The sequence below is a fragment of the Lactuca saligna genome, chromosome 8 (genome assembly GCF_052625555.1).
Source record: "Lactuca saligna cultivar CGN05327 chromosome 8, ASM5262555v1, whole genome shotgun sequence".
Classification (NCBI taxonomy): Eukaryota; Viridiplantae; Streptophyta; class Magnoliopsida; order Asterales; family Asteraceae; genus Lactuca; species Lactuca saligna.
The window spans coordinates 96372661-96395044 of NC_136424.1; the positions used below are offsets into that span (position 1 = coordinate 96372661).

General features: G+C 33.0%; 3 protein-coding genes across 6 annotated transcripts; 1 reads left to right on the top strand and 2 right to left on the bottom strand.

Moving 5' to 3' along the window:
- The first annotated feature begins 1641 nt into the window (after positions 1-1641).
- Positions 1642-3612, top strand: LOC145010948 (3-ketoacyl-CoA synthase 10-like). Its single transcript, XM_078969540.1, has 2 exons — positions 1642-2129; positions 2228-3612. The coding sequence occupies exons 1-2, from the start codon at positions 1710-1712 to the stop codon at positions 3515-3517; spliced, it is 1710 nt and encodes a 569-aa protein (XP_078825666.1). The 5' UTR covers positions 1642-1709; the 3' UTR covers positions 3518-3612.
- A 1541-nt stretch (positions 3613-5153) lies between these two features.
- On the bottom strand, positions 5154-7151 carry LOC145011050 (protein AAL-toxin resistant 7-like). Its single transcript, XM_078969672.1, has 2 exons — positions 6184-7151; positions 5154-5467 (listed from the first exon to the last, which is right to left on the bottom strand). The coding sequence occupies exons 1-2, from the start codon at positions 6843-6845 to the stop codon at positions 5419-5421; spliced, it is 711 nt and encodes a 236-aa protein (XP_078825798.1). The 5' UTR covers positions 6846-7151; the 3' UTR covers positions 5154-5418.
- A 3609-nt stretch (positions 7152-10760) lies between these two features.
- Positions 10761-21627, bottom strand: ISA1 (isoamylase 1). 4 transcript variants are annotated; one of them, XR_013663707.1, is made up of 20 exons: positions 21128-21627; positions 20232-20414; positions 19974-20063; positions 19641-19793; positions 19132-19223; positions 18866-19007; positions 18695-18802; positions 18503-18588; positions 17760-17831; positions 17529-17655; positions 17360-17446; positions 17159-17251; positions 16907-17065; positions 16708-16791; positions 16562-16642; positions 16388-16470; positions 16185-16302; positions 15759-16082; positions 11388-11484; positions 10785-10893 (listed from the first exon to the last, which is right to left on the bottom strand). XR_013663707.1 is itself a non-coding variant. In XM_078967628.1 (19 exons), exons 1-18 carry the CDS (start codon positions 21500-21502, stop codon positions 15804-15806), a joined length of 2412 nt encoding a protein of 803 aa, XP_078823754.1. In that variant the 5' UTR covers positions 21503-21627; the 3' UTR covers positions 10761-10893; positions 15759-15803. The 4 variants fall into 4 exon arrangements, 3 of the variants coding, with proteins under 3 accessions (XP_078823754.1, XP_078823752.1, XP_078823753.1); XM_078967628.1 differs by lacking the exon at positions 11388-11484 and having other exon boundaries at positions 10761-10893; XM_078967626.1 differs by lacking the exons at positions 10785-10893; positions 11388-11484 and adding an exon at positions 12282-12546.
- Between the last annotated feature and the right edge of the window lie 757 nt (positions 21628-22384).

Consider the following 22384-nt stretch of genomic DNA (forward strand, 5'->3'; position numbering starts at 1 on the left):
CATAAATGAATACACGTGCTATTTATAAATGAATACAACCATTCACACATAACTACAACGTTATTCATAAATGAGTACACATGAATAAATTCATAGTAGAATGACCACAAAGCCCCTGCTTCCAAGTAGAATGACCATAAATTCATAACTACAACGTTATTCATAAATTCATAAATTCATAGTGGAATGACCATAAATTCATAACTACAACATTATTCATAAATGAATACACATGAATAAATTCATAACTACATCCATTCACACTTACCCTTATTCCCAAAATACCATTCAGTCAAAAAATCCCCATATCGATCTCTCCTTATACAATTAATTCTTCCCTCTTTCACCATATAATTCTGATCCAACCAACCAATAAAGCCATCAGAAAGATCAAAAGAAGGAGACCTGAAGCCAAGCACCAGGAGCACAACCTAGGTCAACAACAGAGGAACGAGGTGTTATCAATTTGTACTGTTTCTGAATCTGGAGTAGCTGCACTTCCAATGAACAAATTCATGATGAATAGATCAATGAACAAATTCATGTCTTGTATTTTGACCAAATAAACAAACATGGTGTTTGTAATCTGGTTTGATAGCAACAAATGGTGTTCGTCATCTGATTGCAGAAAACTATAAAAAAAACTGAACTTTAAGGGGGGCGATGAATCCAAAATCTAAAGCAAATGGTGACGATCGGAACTTGCAGTGACAGTACGATGGTGGTAGTCGGAAGCTCAACAACAATGGCGGCAGTGGAGTTGTTTGCGATGGCATTGGGCTGCTTTGACGACTTCTTACTACTTTGTCTTTGCTTCTAACCAACGAGAACGAAGAGATGAAGGGAAGGGCAACATTTATCGGCAATGATTAGGGGTGTTTGGCCTTGCTCCGATCAACAGAAAAAGAAAAAAGAGAGAGCGTGGGGTTGTGGCGGTTTCACAGTGGCAAAGTGGCAGCCTTGCTCGACAGTAAACCAGAGGTGAAAGGTGGGGAGTTGCTGCACTCATGGTACACCGTAATTTCTATTTACTTAGATTAGGGTTTTTTAGTTAAATAGAGAGAGAGAGAGAGAGAGAGAGAGAGAGAGAGAGAGAGAGAGAGAGAGAGAGAGAGAGAGAGAGAGAGAAATTGTAGGAATTTCTATTTAACTAAATTATATTGATTTCCTATTGTACCCTTCTTGCCATTTCAAAGTTACATATTTAGCACATCAGTTTTATAAATGTTCATAAATGGTCCAATTAATAATAGCCATAGATCTAATTATTTACAAGGTTGTGATCTGTTATCGCGTTTTCAACCTTTTAGGTGTTTTCATTTGATCTTACTCATATATATATATATATATATATATATATATATATATATATATATATATATATATATATATATATATATATATATATATATATTGTATTTTATTTAATGGCAACTTGGGAGCCATACATCAAATCACACAACTCAAACCTAAGATAACAAATGCATGTTGGTTTTTAACAGCTATCTGTTTCAATAGCTATATAGGGAAACAACACGAAACACCGATTTAATTTAATGCACTTTCGAATCTTCCAACTACATTCCCTCTGGTTCGTAGCCGTTGAGAGTTAATTCCCTCCCAACTTCAATTCGGCCATTAAATACAAACACCCACCCCTTAATTCTCTCCATACTCGAACGTCTTACGTACATGTCCATTTGCAGATCATGGCACCCACCGGAGACCAATACCTTCTGTCCACAGAAATCGTCAACCGGGGAGTTGAATCGTCCGGCCCCGATGCTGGTTCCATGTCTTTCTCTGTCAGGGTTCGCCGTCGGCTACCTGACTTTCTCCACTCTGTGAAGCTCAAGTACGTGAAGCTTGGCTACCATTACCTAATCAACCACGGGATTTACTTGGCCACTGTGCCGGTGCTGGCCCTGGTGTTTGGTGCGGAGGTCGGTCGTTTCACCAGGGAAGAGCTGTGGCGGAAGCTATGGGACACCACCGCCGGCTACGATCTTGTTTCTCTACTTCTTTTTGTTGCTGTCTTAACCTTCACCATAAGTTTTTATTTCTTGTTCAGCCCTCGATCCATCTATCTAGTAGATTTTGCATGCTTTAAACCCGATGATGATCTCAAGGTTGGTAAACCGATTTTATATTAATCTTGTTTTCTTGTAATGATTTGAACTAAACAGATCAACTACAATTGTCATATATCGATTCTCTTGAACTTCAGGTGACGAAGGAGGAATTTATCGGATTAGCAAGAAAGTCAGGAAAATTTGATGAAGAGAGCCTCGAATTTCAGAAGAAGATACTTGAATCTTCGGGGATCGGAGATGAAACGTACGTCCCAAAGGCAATAAGCTCGCCGGAAAAGATCTCCACCATGAAAGATGGAAGAGCAGAGGCGTCCCTGGTGATATTTGGAGCTCTAGACGAACTTTTTGAGAAAACCGGGATCCAACCAAAGGACGTCGGAGTACTTGTTGTAAACTGCAGCATTTTCAACCCAACGCCGTCTCTGTCGGCGATGATTATCAACCATTACAAGATGAGGGGAAACACTTTGAGTTTCAACTTGGGTGGCATGGGTTGCAGCGCCGGGATTATTGCGGTGGATTTGGCGAGTGACATGCTTCAGGCGAACTCGAATAACGTTGCGGTGGTGGTGAGCACGGAGATAGTATCGTATAACTGGTACCCAGGTCGTGATCGGTCTATGCTCATCCCTAACTGCTTCTTCAGAATGGGTTGCTCCGCCCTGATGCTCTCCAATCGCCGCGGTGACTACCGCCGAGCCAAGTACAGGCTTGAACACATCGTTCGAACGCATAAAGGTAGTAATGATTCAAGCTTCCAGAGCGTATATCAAGAAGAAGACGAACAACGATTCAAAGGATTGAAAATCAGCAAAGATATCGTCGAGATAGGCGGCGACGCCATTAAAACCAACATCACCACCTTAGGTCCATTAGTCCTCCCAGTCTCCGAGCAACTCCTCTTCTTTTCCACACTCATCAAGAGGTACCTTTCCGGCACCACCAAAGAAAAAAACGGCGTCACCACCCCGAGTAACTCTTCTCAGCTATTTCCACCGCCTTCCTCCACCTCCTCCTCCGCCACCACCACCAAGCCATACATTCCCGACTACAAGCTAGCATTCGAGCACTTCTGCATCCACGTCACCAGCAAGACGGTGTTGAATGAGCTGCAACGCAACCTGGGGCTGAGCGACACCAACATGGAGCCATCTCGAGCCACTCTCCACCGGTTCGGGAACACCTCCTCCAGTAGCATCTGGTATGAGTTGGCGTATCTGGAGGCGAAGGGAAGAGTGAAACGGGGCGACCGGGTCTGGCAACTGGCATTCGGGTCGGGTTTCAAATGCAACAGTGCTGTTTGGAAATCGGTTCGTGACATGGAAAAGCCGTCTGCCAACAACCCTTGGCTTGATTGCATAGATAGGTATCCTGGGGAGGTTCTTTCTCAGTCTAACCAAGTTCACCCTCTCAACTTTAGTTGAGTTACACTTTGGGTACCTTATAAATGTAAGAATTTTAAGCTCTTAGCAAAAGAAAAGGAAAATAATAAGAGTTTATAGTTTATCTTAATAATCAATCTCATTGCATTTAACAAATATCATTTTATAAGATTTTTGATTTTTTGTTTTTTGCAATTGTATTTTTACATTTTATTAAATTTCACATAATATCTAATGTAATAATAAATGTATATCAATTTAATAGTATCCTTTTAATTTCTAAGTTTCTAAATTTAATCCAATTATTTTATTTGTTTATTTATTTATATTATTTATTTAAATTTAAAATAAAAATAATAAATTAAACATTACATTTAAATAATTTAATATTTTTCTTTATTTCTTTATAAATTCAAACTTTCAAAATTTATAAATATTTATATTTTTTTCAATAAACCCGTGTATTGAAAATTAGGTTGGTCATAGTATTGTTGTTTTTTGTTTCATTTGATTGTTGATCACTTATCAATGCTTCCGGTGTATCATATCACAAGAAAGTATTGTATATTTGAAAACATGAAATATATATGTTGAAGTTACAAAAGGATACCTAGAAAAATGGAATAATCGAGACCATCATACTTAAGAAAATTTTGAGATCATTTATTTCAAACTATATGTGACAATATAATTTAAGTTGTATCACATAAATCTAATTTGTTTAAACATTCGAGATTTTAGTCAATAATTTTTTATTTTAATCGATAATTTTCATATCACAAGAAAGTATTATGTGTATTTGAAGACATAAAATATGTTGTAGTTACAAAAATGTATATAGAAAAATAGAATAATTGAGACCATCATAATTAAGAAAATCTTGAGATCATTTATTTAGAACAATACGTGACGACAATATAATTTAGTTGTATCACATAAATCTACAATTGTTTACGTATTTGAGATTTTAGCCAATAATTTTTTAATTTAATCAATAATCTTTTCTCATTAACGATAAACTTATATTTTTAATAGAAAATGACAAATAATATTATATTATTATAATATTATTGTATTCTCTCTATCCGAGATATAATATTATCTTATTGTAATGTTGTTGATGTATTCTCTATCTAAAAAATGATATTACTTTTTACTATTATCTTATAGTATTTTATGTATCTCCAACGAAACTTGAACTCATGATCACTCTGAATTGAGAATGTCAATCATTACCGTTAGACCAAAGGGTCTTTGGTGACATTATATTACGTTATTGTATTATTTATGTTTGATGGAGGGTGTTATCTTATTGCAATCTCATATTCTCTATGTTTGACTAAGGATATCATATGTCTATGGACATAATTTTTTTTTTTTTTTGTCATTTTTGGTTTTATTAAGACAAATTTGTCACTAGAATACAATAATATAATAGTAAGATAACATCATCTATCACACAAAAAGAATACAATAAGATTATAATACAATAAAATTATGTCTTTTTTCGTTAAAAATATCATTGGCATTATCGTTAATGAGCCTAAAATGTATTGACTTTTCTAATGATTACCTATTAAAAAGACTAAAATCTCACATGTGTATACGTTGACAATTTCTTATCATTTTCTATAAATAGTTTCTTGTTTTTTGTCTTCTCTAGTTTAAAATAATAATACGCCTAGAATTTAAGGACTTTGATGTTTCTCACATATATATTATACACAACACATCTATGTTCAATAGAAACTTTAGTACATAGAAAAAAACTACAACTTATCTGAAGTCTAACACACTTGTGTTCGAAGACCCGATCCGAATCTAAAAAGACCAAAAATGTTCATACCACAGACATACACACAAAAAAATAAAATCAGAAACATCCAATAAGTAATAGCCATATGATATTAGATTGATTAACCAAAAAAACAATCAAATCTCTTTCAGGCTAGCCATTCCCCATCCATCCCTTCAATTTCACCTATGTCCATACTGCATTTTGATAAATGTCACTCACATATTAGCTAATCAAAAATAACTTAACAATCCTTAAACAAGAATATGTATATCCTTTTTTTTTAACTTATTTTAATCGTGTATATATATATATATATATATATATATATATATATATATATATATATATATATATATATATATATATATACTTTTAACCAACAATTTACAGGCCTAATTGTAGGACCTGTCACAGAATCTGAGAATGAGACAAACACAATTAAAAAAACATGGTGGTGAGTGGGGACCTGTTTGGTCTCATTGCAATTATGCCTACTCTTTTTACCAAAACAGTAAAAAAAACATCTTTATTGGTAAGTAAAGGGTTAAATGAAAGAAATAACAACAAACTTCAATTGATTTGTTTATTACAGCATCCATTTTCATTTTTCCTTATTAGAGCGTTGTACTTCGAAAAATCTACCCAGTTATAGCAATGTCATCAGAAAATACAAAGAAATTTTTCACAGTTTCACTGCATCAATGGGCAGATTTTTCAAAGTTATAAAAAAAAATTAAACTACAATGCCTTACTATAGCATCTTACTTTCCTTTCTCCTTATTACAACATTGTGCTTTGAAAAATCTACCAATGTCATCTATACTTGGGTAGTTTTTATAAAGTATAATGTCCTTATAAAGAAAAAAAAAACTCGATTAATGAATATAAATCAAGAATGAGAATATCTCACCAAGGCAAAGCAGGATCTGGAGAGTATTGATCAGAAAATTGGTGATCATAAAATTGTTGCAAAAAGGAGCTCTCATTTGCATTAATCAACCATGGTGGGAATTCCATGACTTGGTCAAAAGGATGATACTCATCATCATTATCATCATCACCATCATCATCATAAGCTGGGCTCCTGTTCACCGAGACTCCACCACAAGAGCTAACCGCCGCCACTTCCTTGGCGGCAGTTGAGGAGGTTGACGGGGAGGAGGAAGCAGATGATGAAGAGTAAACCGCCATTGGTGTCTTCAAGTTACTAAAATCTTGAAAATTGAGATTCAATCCCAAGGTTTGTGTAGGGAGTACAAAATTGAGGTTTTCTTGATGCAGTGGTGGAGGAAAAGGTAAGCCTGAATAAGACCATAAATAACTGTTGGCGGCAGTGGTGGTGGTGGCCGGAAACAGCCTAGAATTTGATTCCGGTGGTGGGTGTTGTTGAAGGACATAATTACCCTCTTGTTGCTTCATAGAAGCTCTATGGAACTTAAGAGCAGTAGCAATCTCTCTTCTAGCTTCAGCCATATTCAAAAGCCTATCTTTATAGGGTTTGTTGGTTTGAAGTCTCCTCCTAACTTGTTTCTTGGATTGTTGAGTATTATTATCAACTTTTTCTGTTTCCATTGATACCCCTCAATTCTGCAAACACTCTTTTCTTCAAATGATATGGCTTTCTTTTCGGATAGCAAAACACAGGTTTTCTTGGATATAAATACCTGGCCTTCAATCTAGTTTTTTTATTATATCTCTCTATATTATTTTTTAAATATTTATGGATTTTTGTTGCCCCTTCTAGGTTGTTTCCTTTCCAATTGTATTTACAACTACTGACACAATCTTTTTATTGTGCCACCATTATTGGAATCATGATCCAAAAATGGTATGTCATATAACCACTATATTTATCCTATTCCACTTGATATATATATATATATATATATATATATATATATATATATATATATATATATATATATAATATATATATACATTATACTACCCCTCATCATTCATCAACTTTTTAAAATCCTATCCCTTAGGATACTCATGCCAGAAATTGCATAAACAATACCAAAATAAAGGGCATGTGATAATAAACTAAAAGATGCAGCTTATATAAGCAAAATAAAAGCATATTTTACTTATACATGTACAATCTTATCTAGTACAAATTTAAAGAAGAATTGTTCACATTCATATCTTTCATGATGTTAGGAGATGTGATAATATTATATGCATTCTTTTAAGTGAATCTAAGCTAAATAATACTACTTTGGGTGATGAGTGATAAAACAGGGCATTTTGGTCATTAAGTAGTTTGAAAGGGTAATAATAATATTTCTTTGTCTGCAAGCTTGTGTAATGGGACCAACCTCAAAAACATTCAGAAGTAGGCAATGGGAATTGATGGGAGAATTTCGTTTCTTGTTGTAAGGTAAACTTCTTTCTGTATGTGTATGTATTGTATGTATGTATGTGCATGTGCATGCATAGTATATATACATATATACGTGATTATATATATATGTAGATGTATATGAATAAAAATAGGAAATGGATAAAATCAATTATTGAAAATTGACCAATAACATTAATGTCTAGCGCAAAAACAGAGCACCTGGACCTTTTTATGAGGAAAGATAACACCACTAGCCTGATAGAATCAGAATTTCACCATACCATTTTACTCACTTTCTTCAGGTTTACTATTCATTGATGTTATTTCTCATAATAATTATTCAAAAACTGTTAAATCTGAGTATGGAAGATGCATGGCTTCCTACAACTTTAGCAGTCTTCTGTCTGTTAACAATGGTAAAAACAGCCATCATATTTTACTGAGTTTTCACATCGAAAGTAATGATGAACCATATAATCAAACTGTAGCATAGATTGTTGAGTAAGGTTCAAGAGTTGAGACTAACATACACGATATAATTTTGGTTTATATTTTGAAGATCAACAACAATGAATTTCTTGATGTGGTTTACTTATAGGAGAATTAACGTATTAGATCCATTGAAATTTAAAATCATAAACATAAACAGTTGGTGTGCACTGAAATGGAGGCTGCAATCATATGATACATACACATATTTAAAATTTATTCTAAAAAAAAAAATGAGGAATCTAAGAGGCATGGGACTATATTCCAAATGTGACACATATTTTTTTGTACTAGAATGAATTATTTTCTAGAATGACAGCTGAATAATGCGTAGAGAGTAAAAGAAAAACAACTTAATGTCATAAGATCATATACACATGTGAGCATGATAAACTGGACAGAAATCGAGATACGAAACCCATATAATCAGAATCTAAAATGATTCAAACAATACAACATATAACTCATCATAATAATCAATAATAAAACAGATTCTGAGAGACAGAGAGAGAGAGAGAGAGAGAGAGAGAGAAGAGAGAGAGAGAGAGAGGCCTGCTAACTGCTAAGGAGTCCACTGATTGTTTAGATAAGCATCAAATTGGACAAGGCATTGGCTACTTTCTGATAGAGAAAACCCAATTCCACCAATCAGAAATCGCCATGATTTTTCTCTTTAAAGAAAGAAGGGTGGCTTCCAAAATTTCTCTCTCCCCTCGTCTTTTAGATTCCATTCACAAAGAGTAAAAAAAAAAAAAAAACTGAAGATCCAAAATTGAAATTTATGAGTCGCACCAACTCAAGTTGCAAAAAAAAACCAGTGGGGAAGTGAAGGAGTGTCGATTCGCCCATTGGATTTGGATTGCAGCATCTGATCAGAACAGCTGCCCTTCCTTTCTCTCTCTTACTTTTATTTCCCCTCTGCCTCAGGTTTTCTGCTTTGTAGGATTAAATGGGTTCATATCTTAAACTTAAAATAATAACAAAATATATATAAACACTATTTTATCATGATATCGAATTAAAGCAATTTAACTTTCTTAAAGAGCTAGAATTGAAACTTTACGAAGCGATTTAACTTTAAATTTGAAAACTAAGTAAACTAATCTAATTTATTAATAACTAGTTGTGAAACCCGTATATTATACGGGTTGATTAAAACAAAATGTTAAATTGAAACGATTAAATGAGAAGCTTATTTGAATTTAAATTTGAAATAAATAAAAATTATGAGAAAAAAAACTTGTAAAAAATAAATAAATTAAAATTATTGTTTAGTTATCAGACCCGTATACTAAACAGGTTAATTCTAACAAAATGTTAAATACAAAGGTTTAAACTGTAAATTTATTTGAAATTGAAATTGAAATTTAAAATTTAAAATTTAAAATTAATATCATTATGGTAGGTTTAATTTATGGAAACTAATTAATAATATATTAGAAATGGAAAATGAAATAAATGACAAGTGGAAAATAAATATATCTCTAAATTATGACAAAATAACATGTGGCAAATTGAATGAGAGAAGGACATGTGGCAAAATCATTCTTATTTATTAGGGTAGATAATTAACTTTTATAAAATTGAAAAAAAATAATCAGAATAGGACATTCTTGATAAACAATATTGATCGTGGAGTATACAATTGTAGGTATAGTTTAAATTCCAGAATCTAACACCCTACATTCTAGACTGACATATTCAATTTAGGAATACGATAGTCAAAACCGCACATTTAAAACAGACATTCTGCATACGACCTTCGTATTCCAGACAATCCGGATTACGTTCTTATTTCAGACTAATAGTACTTTTTGGAATCACTTTTAATAACTACAAAAATTATCACATTCGATCACTATTTCGCGTATTCTGGAGCTATTATAAGCATTCCGGAATACAAAACATCGTTTGTAAGCTAAAATGCAAGTAAATTAAACATTAGAACTAACTTAGTTTGTTAAATCCATGATATAAAAGGCTTAAAAATCTTTGAAATTTTGGTAGGAACTTGTTCGGAATATCTTTATGTGGAATGTTGATTTCTTTTTTGATCTCTCTCTCTCTCTCTCTATATATATATATATATATATATATATATATATATATATATATATATATATATATATATATATATATATATATATATATATATATTTCAAATAAAAAAGTGGTTATATATATGACACTCTAATATATATATATATATAAAGTAGTTTTATTGTAAGAAAAGTGAAATGAATTATAGCTGTTCATTTGTATTTTTGGATTTAAATAATTTAAATAATTAAAATAATTAAGTAATCGTATATAAATAAAAGGGAAGAGTATATTACTCATAGTGCTAATACCGATTTATGGAATATGTCATCTTCAGTAACCATATAAGTACGAAAATGTTTTAATTATTCGGATTTGATTACTTTTTTAAACACAATTCAATATTCACTCAACAGTTGAATATATACATGGAGAATACACATGTTTGATTATACATGGAGATCTTGATACACAAGTCGAATATACAAGGATAATTTGATACACAAGTTGAATATAAATAAAGAATTTGATACATAATTTGAACATACATGGATAATACACAAAGTTGAAATTATTCAACACTAAATATACAAGTTGAAAACATTTTCATAAAACCACAAGATAACCAACCATTGTTTTCAAATCAAATACATAGAGTCGGTGTATCAAATAATCTCTTAAGTATAAGTTAACAAGAGGATATGTACGATCACACATTCATCTTCCCATAATCATCATTGGTACCTAAAAAACAATTACAAACAAATGGGTAAGCACAAAGCTTAGTGAATTCCCCCAAAATACCCCACTTAACAATACATATACAAATATGCACAATGGGTCCACAATCACCGGACTGGATTGCCTCGGGTTTGTTGGCTTACAACATAGAGCAGTAAAGCCTCAACTCAACTACACTATGTTGATATATGCAACATATAAACTATAATCAACAAGTAAAGATAATCATACAAATTTACCAATCTAACAGATCACTATAACATAACAACATCCTATATTCCATGATACACAATACAACCCAGTGGGTTGATATTGTTACCTTCGACCAAAACTCCAATGATCCTCAAATCTAGAAGATATAACACTAAGATGACCACAAGGATCCATAAAGTTGCCAACTTTATGGAATCCAACCTTCCAAACTCCCACACTATGAAGATTAAGGGACAAAAATATCTAGAAACAAGTGACATAAAAATCGAATCTTGAGGACTTACAAAAGTCCAGAAAATGTGCACAAGGAGGATTGGGAGAGTTACTTGCTGAAACAAAGCTCAAGGGGTACCTTCTTCATCTTCAAAACACAACTAAACACTACAAAAGTTTAAGAGTTATCAATGGATGCTAGAGTTTGCTTTTAAAGGTTGAGGGAGAGTGTTTGAGGGTGAGTATGGACGACCCTAGCCATCACATCCCTTAAATAGAGACATAAATTCCGGAATTAGGGTTTGTCATTAAACAGCGGTCACACCGTGACGAATAGATTGTCACGTTGTGACACTTACTTAGACTCCACGTATTCACTGACCCTGGCTGTGTCGTGGGATTCATTCATCACGTTGTGGCCATTAGAAATCCAAAACTTGAAAATTGAAATATTAATACTTTTTAAGAGAGACATACCCGAAACTTGGCGTTACAGATTTTCAAAAACCATTAGTAAAAATCAAATAAATTAAGAGATGTGATATTTGTATTTATGTTTTTGATTTATTTAAAAAGAAATTATTTTGACTGTTATATTCAGAACTGATCTGAGAACATATGAGGTGTTCAACCGCACAAGACATGTGTCGTTAAGAAACATGTGGGGTGTTCAACCACACAAGACATGTGTCGTTAAGAAACATGTGGGGTGTTGGAGGTTGGAATTTTAATCCATAGCAGGTCCGTCAATTAGCTGCTAATCTATCTTTGTCACTAATCCATCACTCGCAAGTCGTTATTTTGTCCTAATCCGTAGCTAATTTGTTACTAGGTGTTGTTAATCCATTGTTAATCCGGAATTTTGTGGTCCATTTTTAATTTTCGTACATGATCTTTACAATCAACGGACCGGCCGTGATTATATTTCATCGATATGATTTTTGTTCTTCAATTAAAAAAATATAAAAATCAAAAGAAATTATTATAATGGATAAGTTACATATATATAAATAATAAAATCACCTCATAAAGACTTCTGTACAAACATAACATTTTTTGAATATACATATAACATAAATAAGTAATGTTGGAAAAGACTATAATGGTGGAGTTTGGTGTCACAACTCACAACCGACAAGTCGCAATCAAAAAAAGAGGTGGGCAGATCAGGTCTCCAACGGTCCAATAGGAGTTAGCTCAGAGTCTTGCCACTTCAACAGCTACCTCTAGCTGTTTCGATGATTAACATGGGAAATGATAAATGAGAAATCGAAATCGAAATGGGAATTGATCGATCAGTTTTTAAAAAAATATATTTGCGACAAATCTAGCTATTTTTTAAATATTTCTATGAATTAGCTAAAAGTTAAGGAAATTCTAATTTTAACCATCTGTAGATAAGACTTGCCTCTTATTTCAGTGAATGGGCTACGGATCGTGGCTTGTCTATGATTTTGTGGCCAGTTGACCCAATATACTTAAACTTAAAAAATAAAAAATAAAATAATAATAATAATAATAATAATAATAATAATAATAATAATAATAATAATAAAATCAATCTCATTTTCATATTCAAGTCTTCGAAATTCTTTCTAACGAGTGAAAACAGGTTTCCCACTAATATTGTTGTACTTTCTTGTTTGTATTTTATAATATCAGAAGTTTGTAGTTATTTTGTTTGAATTATGAAAAAAAAAAAATTGCAGTCAGCATGGCACATGCCATCTACGATTCTACAATTCTTCAATGCACAAACAATGCATTAGCTATTTGTACAATCCTAAAAAAATTAGCGTGAGATCACAGATGGGTAGAGAGGAAAACAAAGATGGCCTTATGCCTATCAGAGATCCCATTTGGTGCCTTAATTAGGTAAACACCATCCCTCAAAGCCCAAATTGAATAATTTCATATAACATAACATATTATGTCGTGGATTGGACTTGGACTAATGTAGATCTTATCCAAAAATCTAGGACATAAACTTATTATTGATCTCATGTATGTGCAAAAAATGCAAATATCCTCCCTATCATTATCACTAAAATACCCCTCGAAAGCCTATCAAGTCTATTATTCACATTCCCGTGTAACAAAACGTAGTGTAATACCTATATTTTGGGGCAATAATTATAATCATTTTAGTAAAAATTAAAATTTTGGAAAAAAGAAATTAAATTAAATACAAATAATTAAATATAAATAAATTAAATTATAGAAACAAATGAAACAAATATGAATTGGTGAAACTAAAAGTTTCAAGCTTATTTGAGGGTTAACATTAGTTTTCTCAGAAAATTTGTGTTTAAGGGACTAAAGTTGTCAAGTTCAAAAAACTTAGGTTTGCCATATCCTTGACTAGGTTTGGGGCCAAATGTGAAGAAATGGAACTTGAGGGACTAAAACTACTATATTTAAAAAGAACTTTTGATTTATACCGCCTTTCATTTTCACAAATGAAGAGCTGAAGGAGTATCTTAGGGGTGTGTTTGGGATTGCTTTTTGAACATAAAAGTTCTTTTTGTAAAATGACTTTTTGTAAAAAAAACTTTGTCTAAAAGATAGTATTTAAAATGTGTTTGGCTTGTCTTTTATGACTTTTAAGTGATAAAAGCTAAAAATCACAAAAAGATAAGAATTCTTATCTTTTCTCCGGCCACCTTTTCCTTCTTGACTAAAAGTTGGTTTTAAAAGATCTTTTTAATTTGCCAAACATCTTTTAGTAATTTTTAACTTTTTGAAAAAGTTAAAGATGATTAAAAAGAAATGCCAAACACCCTCTAGACATTAGTTTCAGGAGAGCTTTGATCGATCTAGAAGCATTAGAGAAGGATAATTGAAGATTGGAAGTTGAAATCCTCAATGAATGTTGCTTAAATTCAAATTATATATGTTAATACATTGATTAGTCTGAATCTAATGTTAGATTCTATGTTTAGAACACAAATCTAGTGAATTAACTTCATTCTTAAGGTGAATTTGTCTCCATGAAACTTTAATGGGGTTTTTGAAACCCTAACTTCATGAAACCTTCACTGGAACTTAGAGATTTCGAATTCAAGCATGTTATTAGGTTAATGGCGTGGACGTGTGGTTTGGATGTGAATTTTTTATAGCATTAAAACATTCAATTGGATCAATATTGACGTTAAGAGCTTTAACAGAAGTTTTGAGTTCATCATTTGGCAAATCTTCCATGAAGTCAACAAGTTATTATTAAGGATGATAAAGATCTAGACATGGTTTAGATATTGATCGAAGTGTTCGATGTCCAAATCATTGAAAGAAATCCAATGTAAAAGCATAAATGGTGTTTTGAAGCTTTAATGGAAGATGAGGAAAATGACCCCTTTGATTGATGAATCAACAATGGTAATGATGTTGATTAGTGTTTTTAACAAGTATTTGAATGCCAAATAACATGCTTAAGTAATTAAAAGTAAAATGGAAGGAATTGGAGGTGTTATGGACATGTTTTAGAGGCTTAAAAGTACAAAAATCATGTAGTTGTGGAAGTCTAATGACTCATTTGACCGTGTAAACTTTGAGGGTATAAATATACTCGACAGGGTATGTTCTTGTATGTGCATAAACTTCATTATTTTTTTTTGTCTAATTTGGTTGCCTCCATTACCTTCCACAAGCTAAAAAATATGATGGAAAATGAGTATTTTAGCCTTTTAGGTGTGTGACTTTGGTTTAGGTATTTTAAATGTAACTACTAGTCATCAATTACTTGAATTAATATTAAATATATGTGATCACTAAGTGTTTCCAATCAGAATAGGAGTGAAGTGGTGTGCCTACATGGGCTAAGGTAAGTTTATACCAAGTTTACAAGTCTATAAACCTACTAAAATAATTTTGATTGATTGATTTTATATGTTATATTTCATATGTGCAATATGAATAAGTATTTTGTGCATTCATGAAATCTATTTTGAAGGAAATTTATTTCATTTTGAAAAAAAACATTGTTTAAACTGAAATTATTTTGAGTATATTGATTATGCATTAACATAGAATGAGTTGAGACTTGGGGTGACACACATGACTTGGTGAGTTGACCCATGTATATTCACTAGGTTTTCCAAACCTAACACTTATATTCTGACATGTACTCGGTTTGAAAGATTTAGTTTAGAACAAAACAAGTTTATCAATTAGATATTTAGAAAACATCGTAAATTCAAAATGCAAATGGTGTAAGTTGTTTACTTTTTAAGTTACGGTTTGTTGATTACTTTGTTACATCCTTGTATGCCTTGACAGAAACAGACTTTAAATCTTAAAGGACTTGACCGTTTGATACCTATATTCCACAAAGTTTTGTCTTATGATCAATATATTAAAAGTTGGATTTTAAATGATTAGATTCAACTAGCCTATACAAAGGATGTAAGTGATAGGTAACAATTTTTTAGGGATAAAATACTTACATCTGAGTATGGTAATTTGAGCTCCCTCCATGCTTTGAGTAGGGCTTATGAGATTAAACCACTTACATCAGGAGTGAGTAATAAGATTATGGAGGAATAGCTAAGCATAGGATACAAATTCCCATCAAGAAACTGTGCATATTGTTTCATGGCCACCTCTCTTTCTCTTTCGGGGACATCATCACTTAGGAAATCAAATGGTGCAGTCTTGCTGGTGTCCACCAATGGTTGCCACCTGTACCCTGGTCTTTCAGGCAATGTTATTGTAACCGGTAAATGACTAGTGTTGAAGGCAATATACAGCTCTCCTTTCACCAAATCCTTCTGCAACACACACCCACATTAACCACATCTGCCTCATATTATGGCAAAGATAAATAAAAAAAATATATTATGCTTTTCTGTAATCTACTCGCATTCTCATACCATGGTGAAAGCCACAAATCTACTTGTTTCAGACCAATCTGGTGTTTCAGGGGCATGTCCATGCCACTGTAGCCTTTCAGCTGTAGGAAAATCATTTAAGCCAAGTGCCTCACATTCACTGTAGAAAAGACACCATTAATTTTAAGAATGTGAATGTCATGTACATAAACTGAAAATAAAAAGTATTTATGTGATGGACCTACTGGCGGAAGTTGGTAACTAGGCGGCAAAATCTGAAAAAATCTGATGACGACTCTTCTTTCTTATCCCACTGGAAGTAGTTCATCTAGGGATAAAACGGTAATTTTAGCTCAAAAATAGATATGCTTTTTCCGTTTTAAACAATTGATGAGGAAAAGCAAAGAGTATGTCATCACATAGTTATCATGGCAATACGTGTTGTTGTTTCCCCCTTTTGTGTGACCATATTCATCCCCCATATGTATCATTGGGACACCCTGCAAAAGATATAAAGTCATGAAATAGCAACCTCCTTTTAATTTGTCCCTTTTAAGTAACTTACCTGTGAAACCATTAGACAAAGGAAGAAATTTCTCATCTGTCGTTTCCTCAATCTCTTCACTGATATACTTACAAACTCCCCCTCCTAAATCACACATATAATATGACAGTTGTTAAAAATTATGCAGCCATTTGTTTTATTTTTTCATTCTCATATAAATAAATAAAAAGTAAAAGAGATGATATAGGAACAGAATTACCTGCCCGCAGTTCCAGCTGTTATTGTGGCTTTCTCCATCTTTGTTGTCTTCACCATTTGCAAGGTTATGTTTGTCATTGTACATAACCAAGTCAGCCAGTGTAAAGCCATCATGTGCACATATGAAGTTTATACTGTTCCATGGTTTTCTACCACCTTCCTGATGCGTACATATAACATGAAAAAGTGATTAAAAAAATAACAAAATCCAATAAGAATGATAAAAAAGAAGATAATAAACAGATTAGGGTACCTGGTATAGATTAGGGCTCCCACAAAGACATTCAGCAAAAGCACCAGAAAATCCATCTGTACCCTTGATGAACTGCCTTACTGTATCGCGATACTGAAATTATTACAGAGTTTTTACAGGCTAATAATTTTATAATTTATTGAAAAGAAATAACACTTATTTAAGAGAATAAATGAGCCAAAAAAAAAAAAAAAAATAGACCTTTCCATTCCATTCTGACCAAATACCCCAGTGAGGAAACACGCCGACTTGGTAAAGGCCTCCACAGTCCCATGCTTCAGCTATAAGCTGGAAAGGATAATTGCTGATCATTTAAAAAGTTAAAATTAATAATTTAAATGATATGTTTAATTGATAATCAATTAATCACTTTCACTCCTCGAAGAATTGGGTCATTGCTAATCATGTCAATTAATGGTGGGTTGGTGAGAGGTGAGCCAGTTGTCAGTAAATCATCTTCTACTTGATTTCCATATACATTTACTGCATCAAAAAGGCTGAAAAAGAAAAAAGATACAAAAAGTACAAATGAATGCTGTTTTTTTTTTCAAATATTGTTAAGATAAAATCAGAATATCAGATATTTGGTAGACTAGATAACCTGCTGCCTCTTGTCATGATAGAGGCAAGATCAAACCGAAATCCATCTACATGCATATCTGTTACCCAATATCTGTAGGAAGGTTTCATAAAACATAACTTGATTAATCAAGAATCAGAACGCATATATGATTGTAGATTACAATTTTGGTCCCTGAGTTTAGCACTCTTTTTCACTTTTGGTCCCTAAAGGGATCTGTTAGCAATTTTGGTCCTTGTTTTGATGTTCATAATGATTTTGGCCTAGGCTATGAATCCCATTCAATCTGAATTTATGATTGTATCTATATGGGTTTATAACTGTTTGTTATCGAGATATAATGTTTTTAACAATATAACAAATATTTTAAAATAGCAAGTTATACTAATATATAAGGAATTCAAAATTACTATATCAACAAATTAACTCAGTATACAGTATAGACCAAGAACTTTTATAAATCATATACACAGATAACATGTTATAAACCTTAATATAAAGTATAAACTAAGAGAAAACTACAAATTTGCAGTTTTGGTTCAAAGGGCAAGATGGTCAATTGAAAAAATATCAACAGTTGGGTGCTAGAATTTAGATTAAATGATCCAGATATCAAAATCATTATAAAACAATAAAATAAGGACAGTGTATTTGCAAACAAATTCCTTTAGGGACCAAAACTAAATAAGTGCTAAACTCAGGGAGCAAAACTGTAAATAAAAACAAAAAACAGGGGACAGTTAAGTAGCAACTTATATATATACCTCAAGGAATCTACTATGAATTGGCGCACAATAGGATGGTTGCAGTTGAAGGTGTTTCCACATCCTGAATAGTTGTAGAACTCTCCCTGAAACACCATGATACTATGACTACTAAAAGAGACAAAATGACCATCATACCCCCTTCAACTTCATGAGTGAAAAAGAAGTGCAACAATGCTGCTATTACTATACCTTAGGTGCAAGCATATAAAAGACACTATTATCAACACCCCGAAAAGACAAAATGGGACCATTTTCATTCCCTTCAGCAGTGTGATTAAAAACCACATCCATGAGCACCTGTAAAGATGTGTGAATTAGAAAGAGGAGTTGTCAAAATTAGAGAAATAATTTAAATCTCACCTCGATTCCACGTTTGTGTGCCTCTTTAACAAGTTGTTTGAACTCATTTATTGCATCAAGGCCACCATTACGACCACCAGCAGATGCGTATCTCAACATAGGTGAGAAATAGTTGATAGTTGAATACCCCCAATAATTTAACCTATTTAAGAATTTGACAATCCATAGGATAAAAATGAATCAATACTTTAAAACAACATTTCTAAGCAAAGTAGATCTCATAAAGCACATAATATACTAAAGAAGGAAGGTAGAACTTGAAATACCTGTAGTCACCCAACACAGGATTGTAGCTGAAGTACTCCAGCTCATTGAACTCATGACATGGCATTAACTCTATGCAGTTCACACCAAGTTCCTACACCATAAAGAATAGCATTAACAACACTAACCAGTATTGACCTTTCATGCTGCTGAAATGAAAAACAAATGATAGTAATTAAAAATGAACACAAAGAAACTAAAATAAAAGAAAAAAAACATTAACAATATCCTTCCACAGACTACTATCGTATTCAAGAAAGTTGTTTTTGGTGTTAAAGGTGCTTGGGATCAAGGGTTTGGAGATAAAGAATGTAAGAATCATAACTGAAAGGGGTCAAATAAGAGGGACAACAAGATAGTCTATGAATGCTATTACAAGTTTACTAAAGGTTAAATAATTAACACTTTAGCTCTGTGATTTGTAAAAGTGATAAATCATTCAAACACATATAACCTTATAGTTATAGCTATGATTGTGAAAAAATGAAGTATGGATTTATTGAACATGTACCTTTAAATGATCAAGTTTGTCCACTACACCAAGGTAAGTGCCAGGAGACTCTGTCTTACTGGATTCATGCCTTGTAAATCCACGAACATGCATTTCATAAATTACCAGATCTCTTTGTGCAAATGACAGGGGCAGATCTCCTTCCCAGTCAAACTAAGTCAAAGAAACAAATACAAATCAAAACTGGAACAAGATATAGTTTGATGTGTCATGAGATGAAAAATTAAAAAAATAAACATCATCCCATGTTTCCTAAAACAAATTGAATGTGTCGATTATGTTAAACTTAAACATACTGAGGTAAACTATTACTAGTAAGTAGTAAACTCATACCTCATGATTTGAAGGGATTTTGCAGGCCATTTGGCTCCAGCAATCATCATCAGCTCCCAAAACACCAAACTCCTCCCTGCTTAACACAGCCTGAATAAGAACCACAAAGTCAAGGCCTATCACCTTTTAGAAGGAATATGAAATTGTGCAAATCCCAGGTCACAAGCACAATCAGGATTAAAGAAATAAACATGTTGCATCTTAAAGATTTCAAAAATAATAAAAGTTCAAATGTAATAGATGAAACAAGCTACTAACTTTAGCATAAGGATCTAACAAGATCCGTGAAGAATCATAGTAATGCCCTTCCTCAGGACAAAACTCTCCAGAAAATTTGTACCCGTAGAGCATGTTTGTAAAATCTCCTTTCAAAAACACATGCCAGACATCTCCGGTCTTATTGGTAAGTTGATCCAGAGGTATCTGTTCAGTAACTCTTTTCTGCATCGAGTGAAAAAGACAATTATGCCCATGAATGAATAACTAATTATGAATCTAGTAAACTATCACCACTATGCAGCAAGGGTCCAACAGAGCGTTTTAACTGCAACATTGATAAGAATTGTTTGCTTGTAGAAACATACTGAGTAACAGTGTAACATAACACCAATGCCATGTTGGTAATAAGTGACATGTGGGTGATCTATAATGAACCATTTGATGCAATTTTATTGGGTAGTTTGAGAATTTGTTCATGGTCAAAAGAAAATGGGGGTTTTCCATGCTAATTAGTAATTACAATGCAAAAACTTAAATTGGTTGCATATTCAAATCAAAATGTAAGAAATAAAATTAACAGGTAGTGACAAAAATAGAAACAGACTCTAAAGAACCCGCTTTAATTGAAAACACATCTTTGTTATTGCTAGAGTTCTTGGATTGTTCAAGTCTCAGCTGAGTTGCAATATTCTTTTGTATCTAGTCACCATCAGTCCATCACAACATTTCAATTTTCAATACAATTAACGCAGCTAATCACCAAAACAAGTTATTAAAAACAAATTGAATGTATAAGCTTATCCTATTTTTCTGGATCAATGATGTGCGTTTAAAATGATTTTGATGTCATGGAGTATACTGTATACATATCCACATAAACAAAATTTGACGAAACATAATGAAGTGAAAAACATACAGAAAAGATAACCGTATACCTCAGGCAAATCGGAGGGAGTCATTAAGCATAGAGTCGCAGATGTGGCATTGCGCGAATATATCGCGAAATTGACTCCATCTTCCTGAGCTGTGGCACCGAACGGCATCGGAGAACCCTGTAAAACCTGAAACCTCGGCGGCAGTACTTTTGGCTTGTCCTTTTCTACCACCGCCGTATCCACTTCTCCTCCTCCTCCTCCTCCTCCCCCATCGCTTGCATTTACCACTAAAGCATTGTTATTCTTCCGAGTACGCCATTTCATATGCATGTTGGGATTTCCGAATTCAAAATTGTGAGTAGACGTGAGTTTGGGAGTGTGGAGAGTAGAGTAGGAAGCACATCGAAGTAGCTTTTCCATTACAGATGCATCCATAAATCCTTCGAGATTCGAGTCAAGGCAGAGTTTGGCAGTAGTGAGCAGAGATGCCTGAGTTTAAGGATGAATATGGGGTTGGGGTTTGGGTAAACGTGTGATCTGAGAAGGGATTTTTAAACCCGTCATCCTCAAAACTCTTTTATCTCGTTAAACATTTGCTTTACACGTCATTTTAAAAGTAACAGGAATTCGTTAAAACAATTAGGTATGGTCAGTTTTGGTGGTCCTATAAGCACAAGGGAGTCTACTTCTAACGTGCTGTTTGATTTTCTGAAGCAAAAATTCATGAAGTCTGCGGACCACCTCTGCAACCCTCTGCAGTAGAAGAGGTGGACCAAACAGCTGCAGACTATAATAAGAAACGTGTTTATTTTTTTAACATCTGCATACTGCTGCAGATATAAAAAATTTAAAATAAACTAATTTTATAAACCAAAAAAAGTTTTTTAATACGTAAAATTTAATAATGTATAACATTTCGGTAAAATGAGCAAACCAACTTACAAAACAAAACTAGCAGCAAATGAGCAAACCAACTTAGACAACGAATTTCCAGACTAAACCATGAAAATAAACTCCTTCAACATAGATAAACTCCTTTAACATTCATGATAAGAAACATCAACTAGGAGCACAAACACAACCACGGAAAATCACAAAAAAACGACTTACATCAAGCAATGCCTCACCATACCAAAAAAAGTCAAAGGGTAAAATTGTCAATGTAATGAGACCTCTATAGTGCCAACATATCACCACTCTTTTCCATAAGAATCACAGCTCAAGAAAGCCATTTAACTGCATCACCATATTGTCTTGCTTTATAATTATTCATTCCTTTGTTTTTTATAATTAAAACCTTCATATATGCATTTTCCA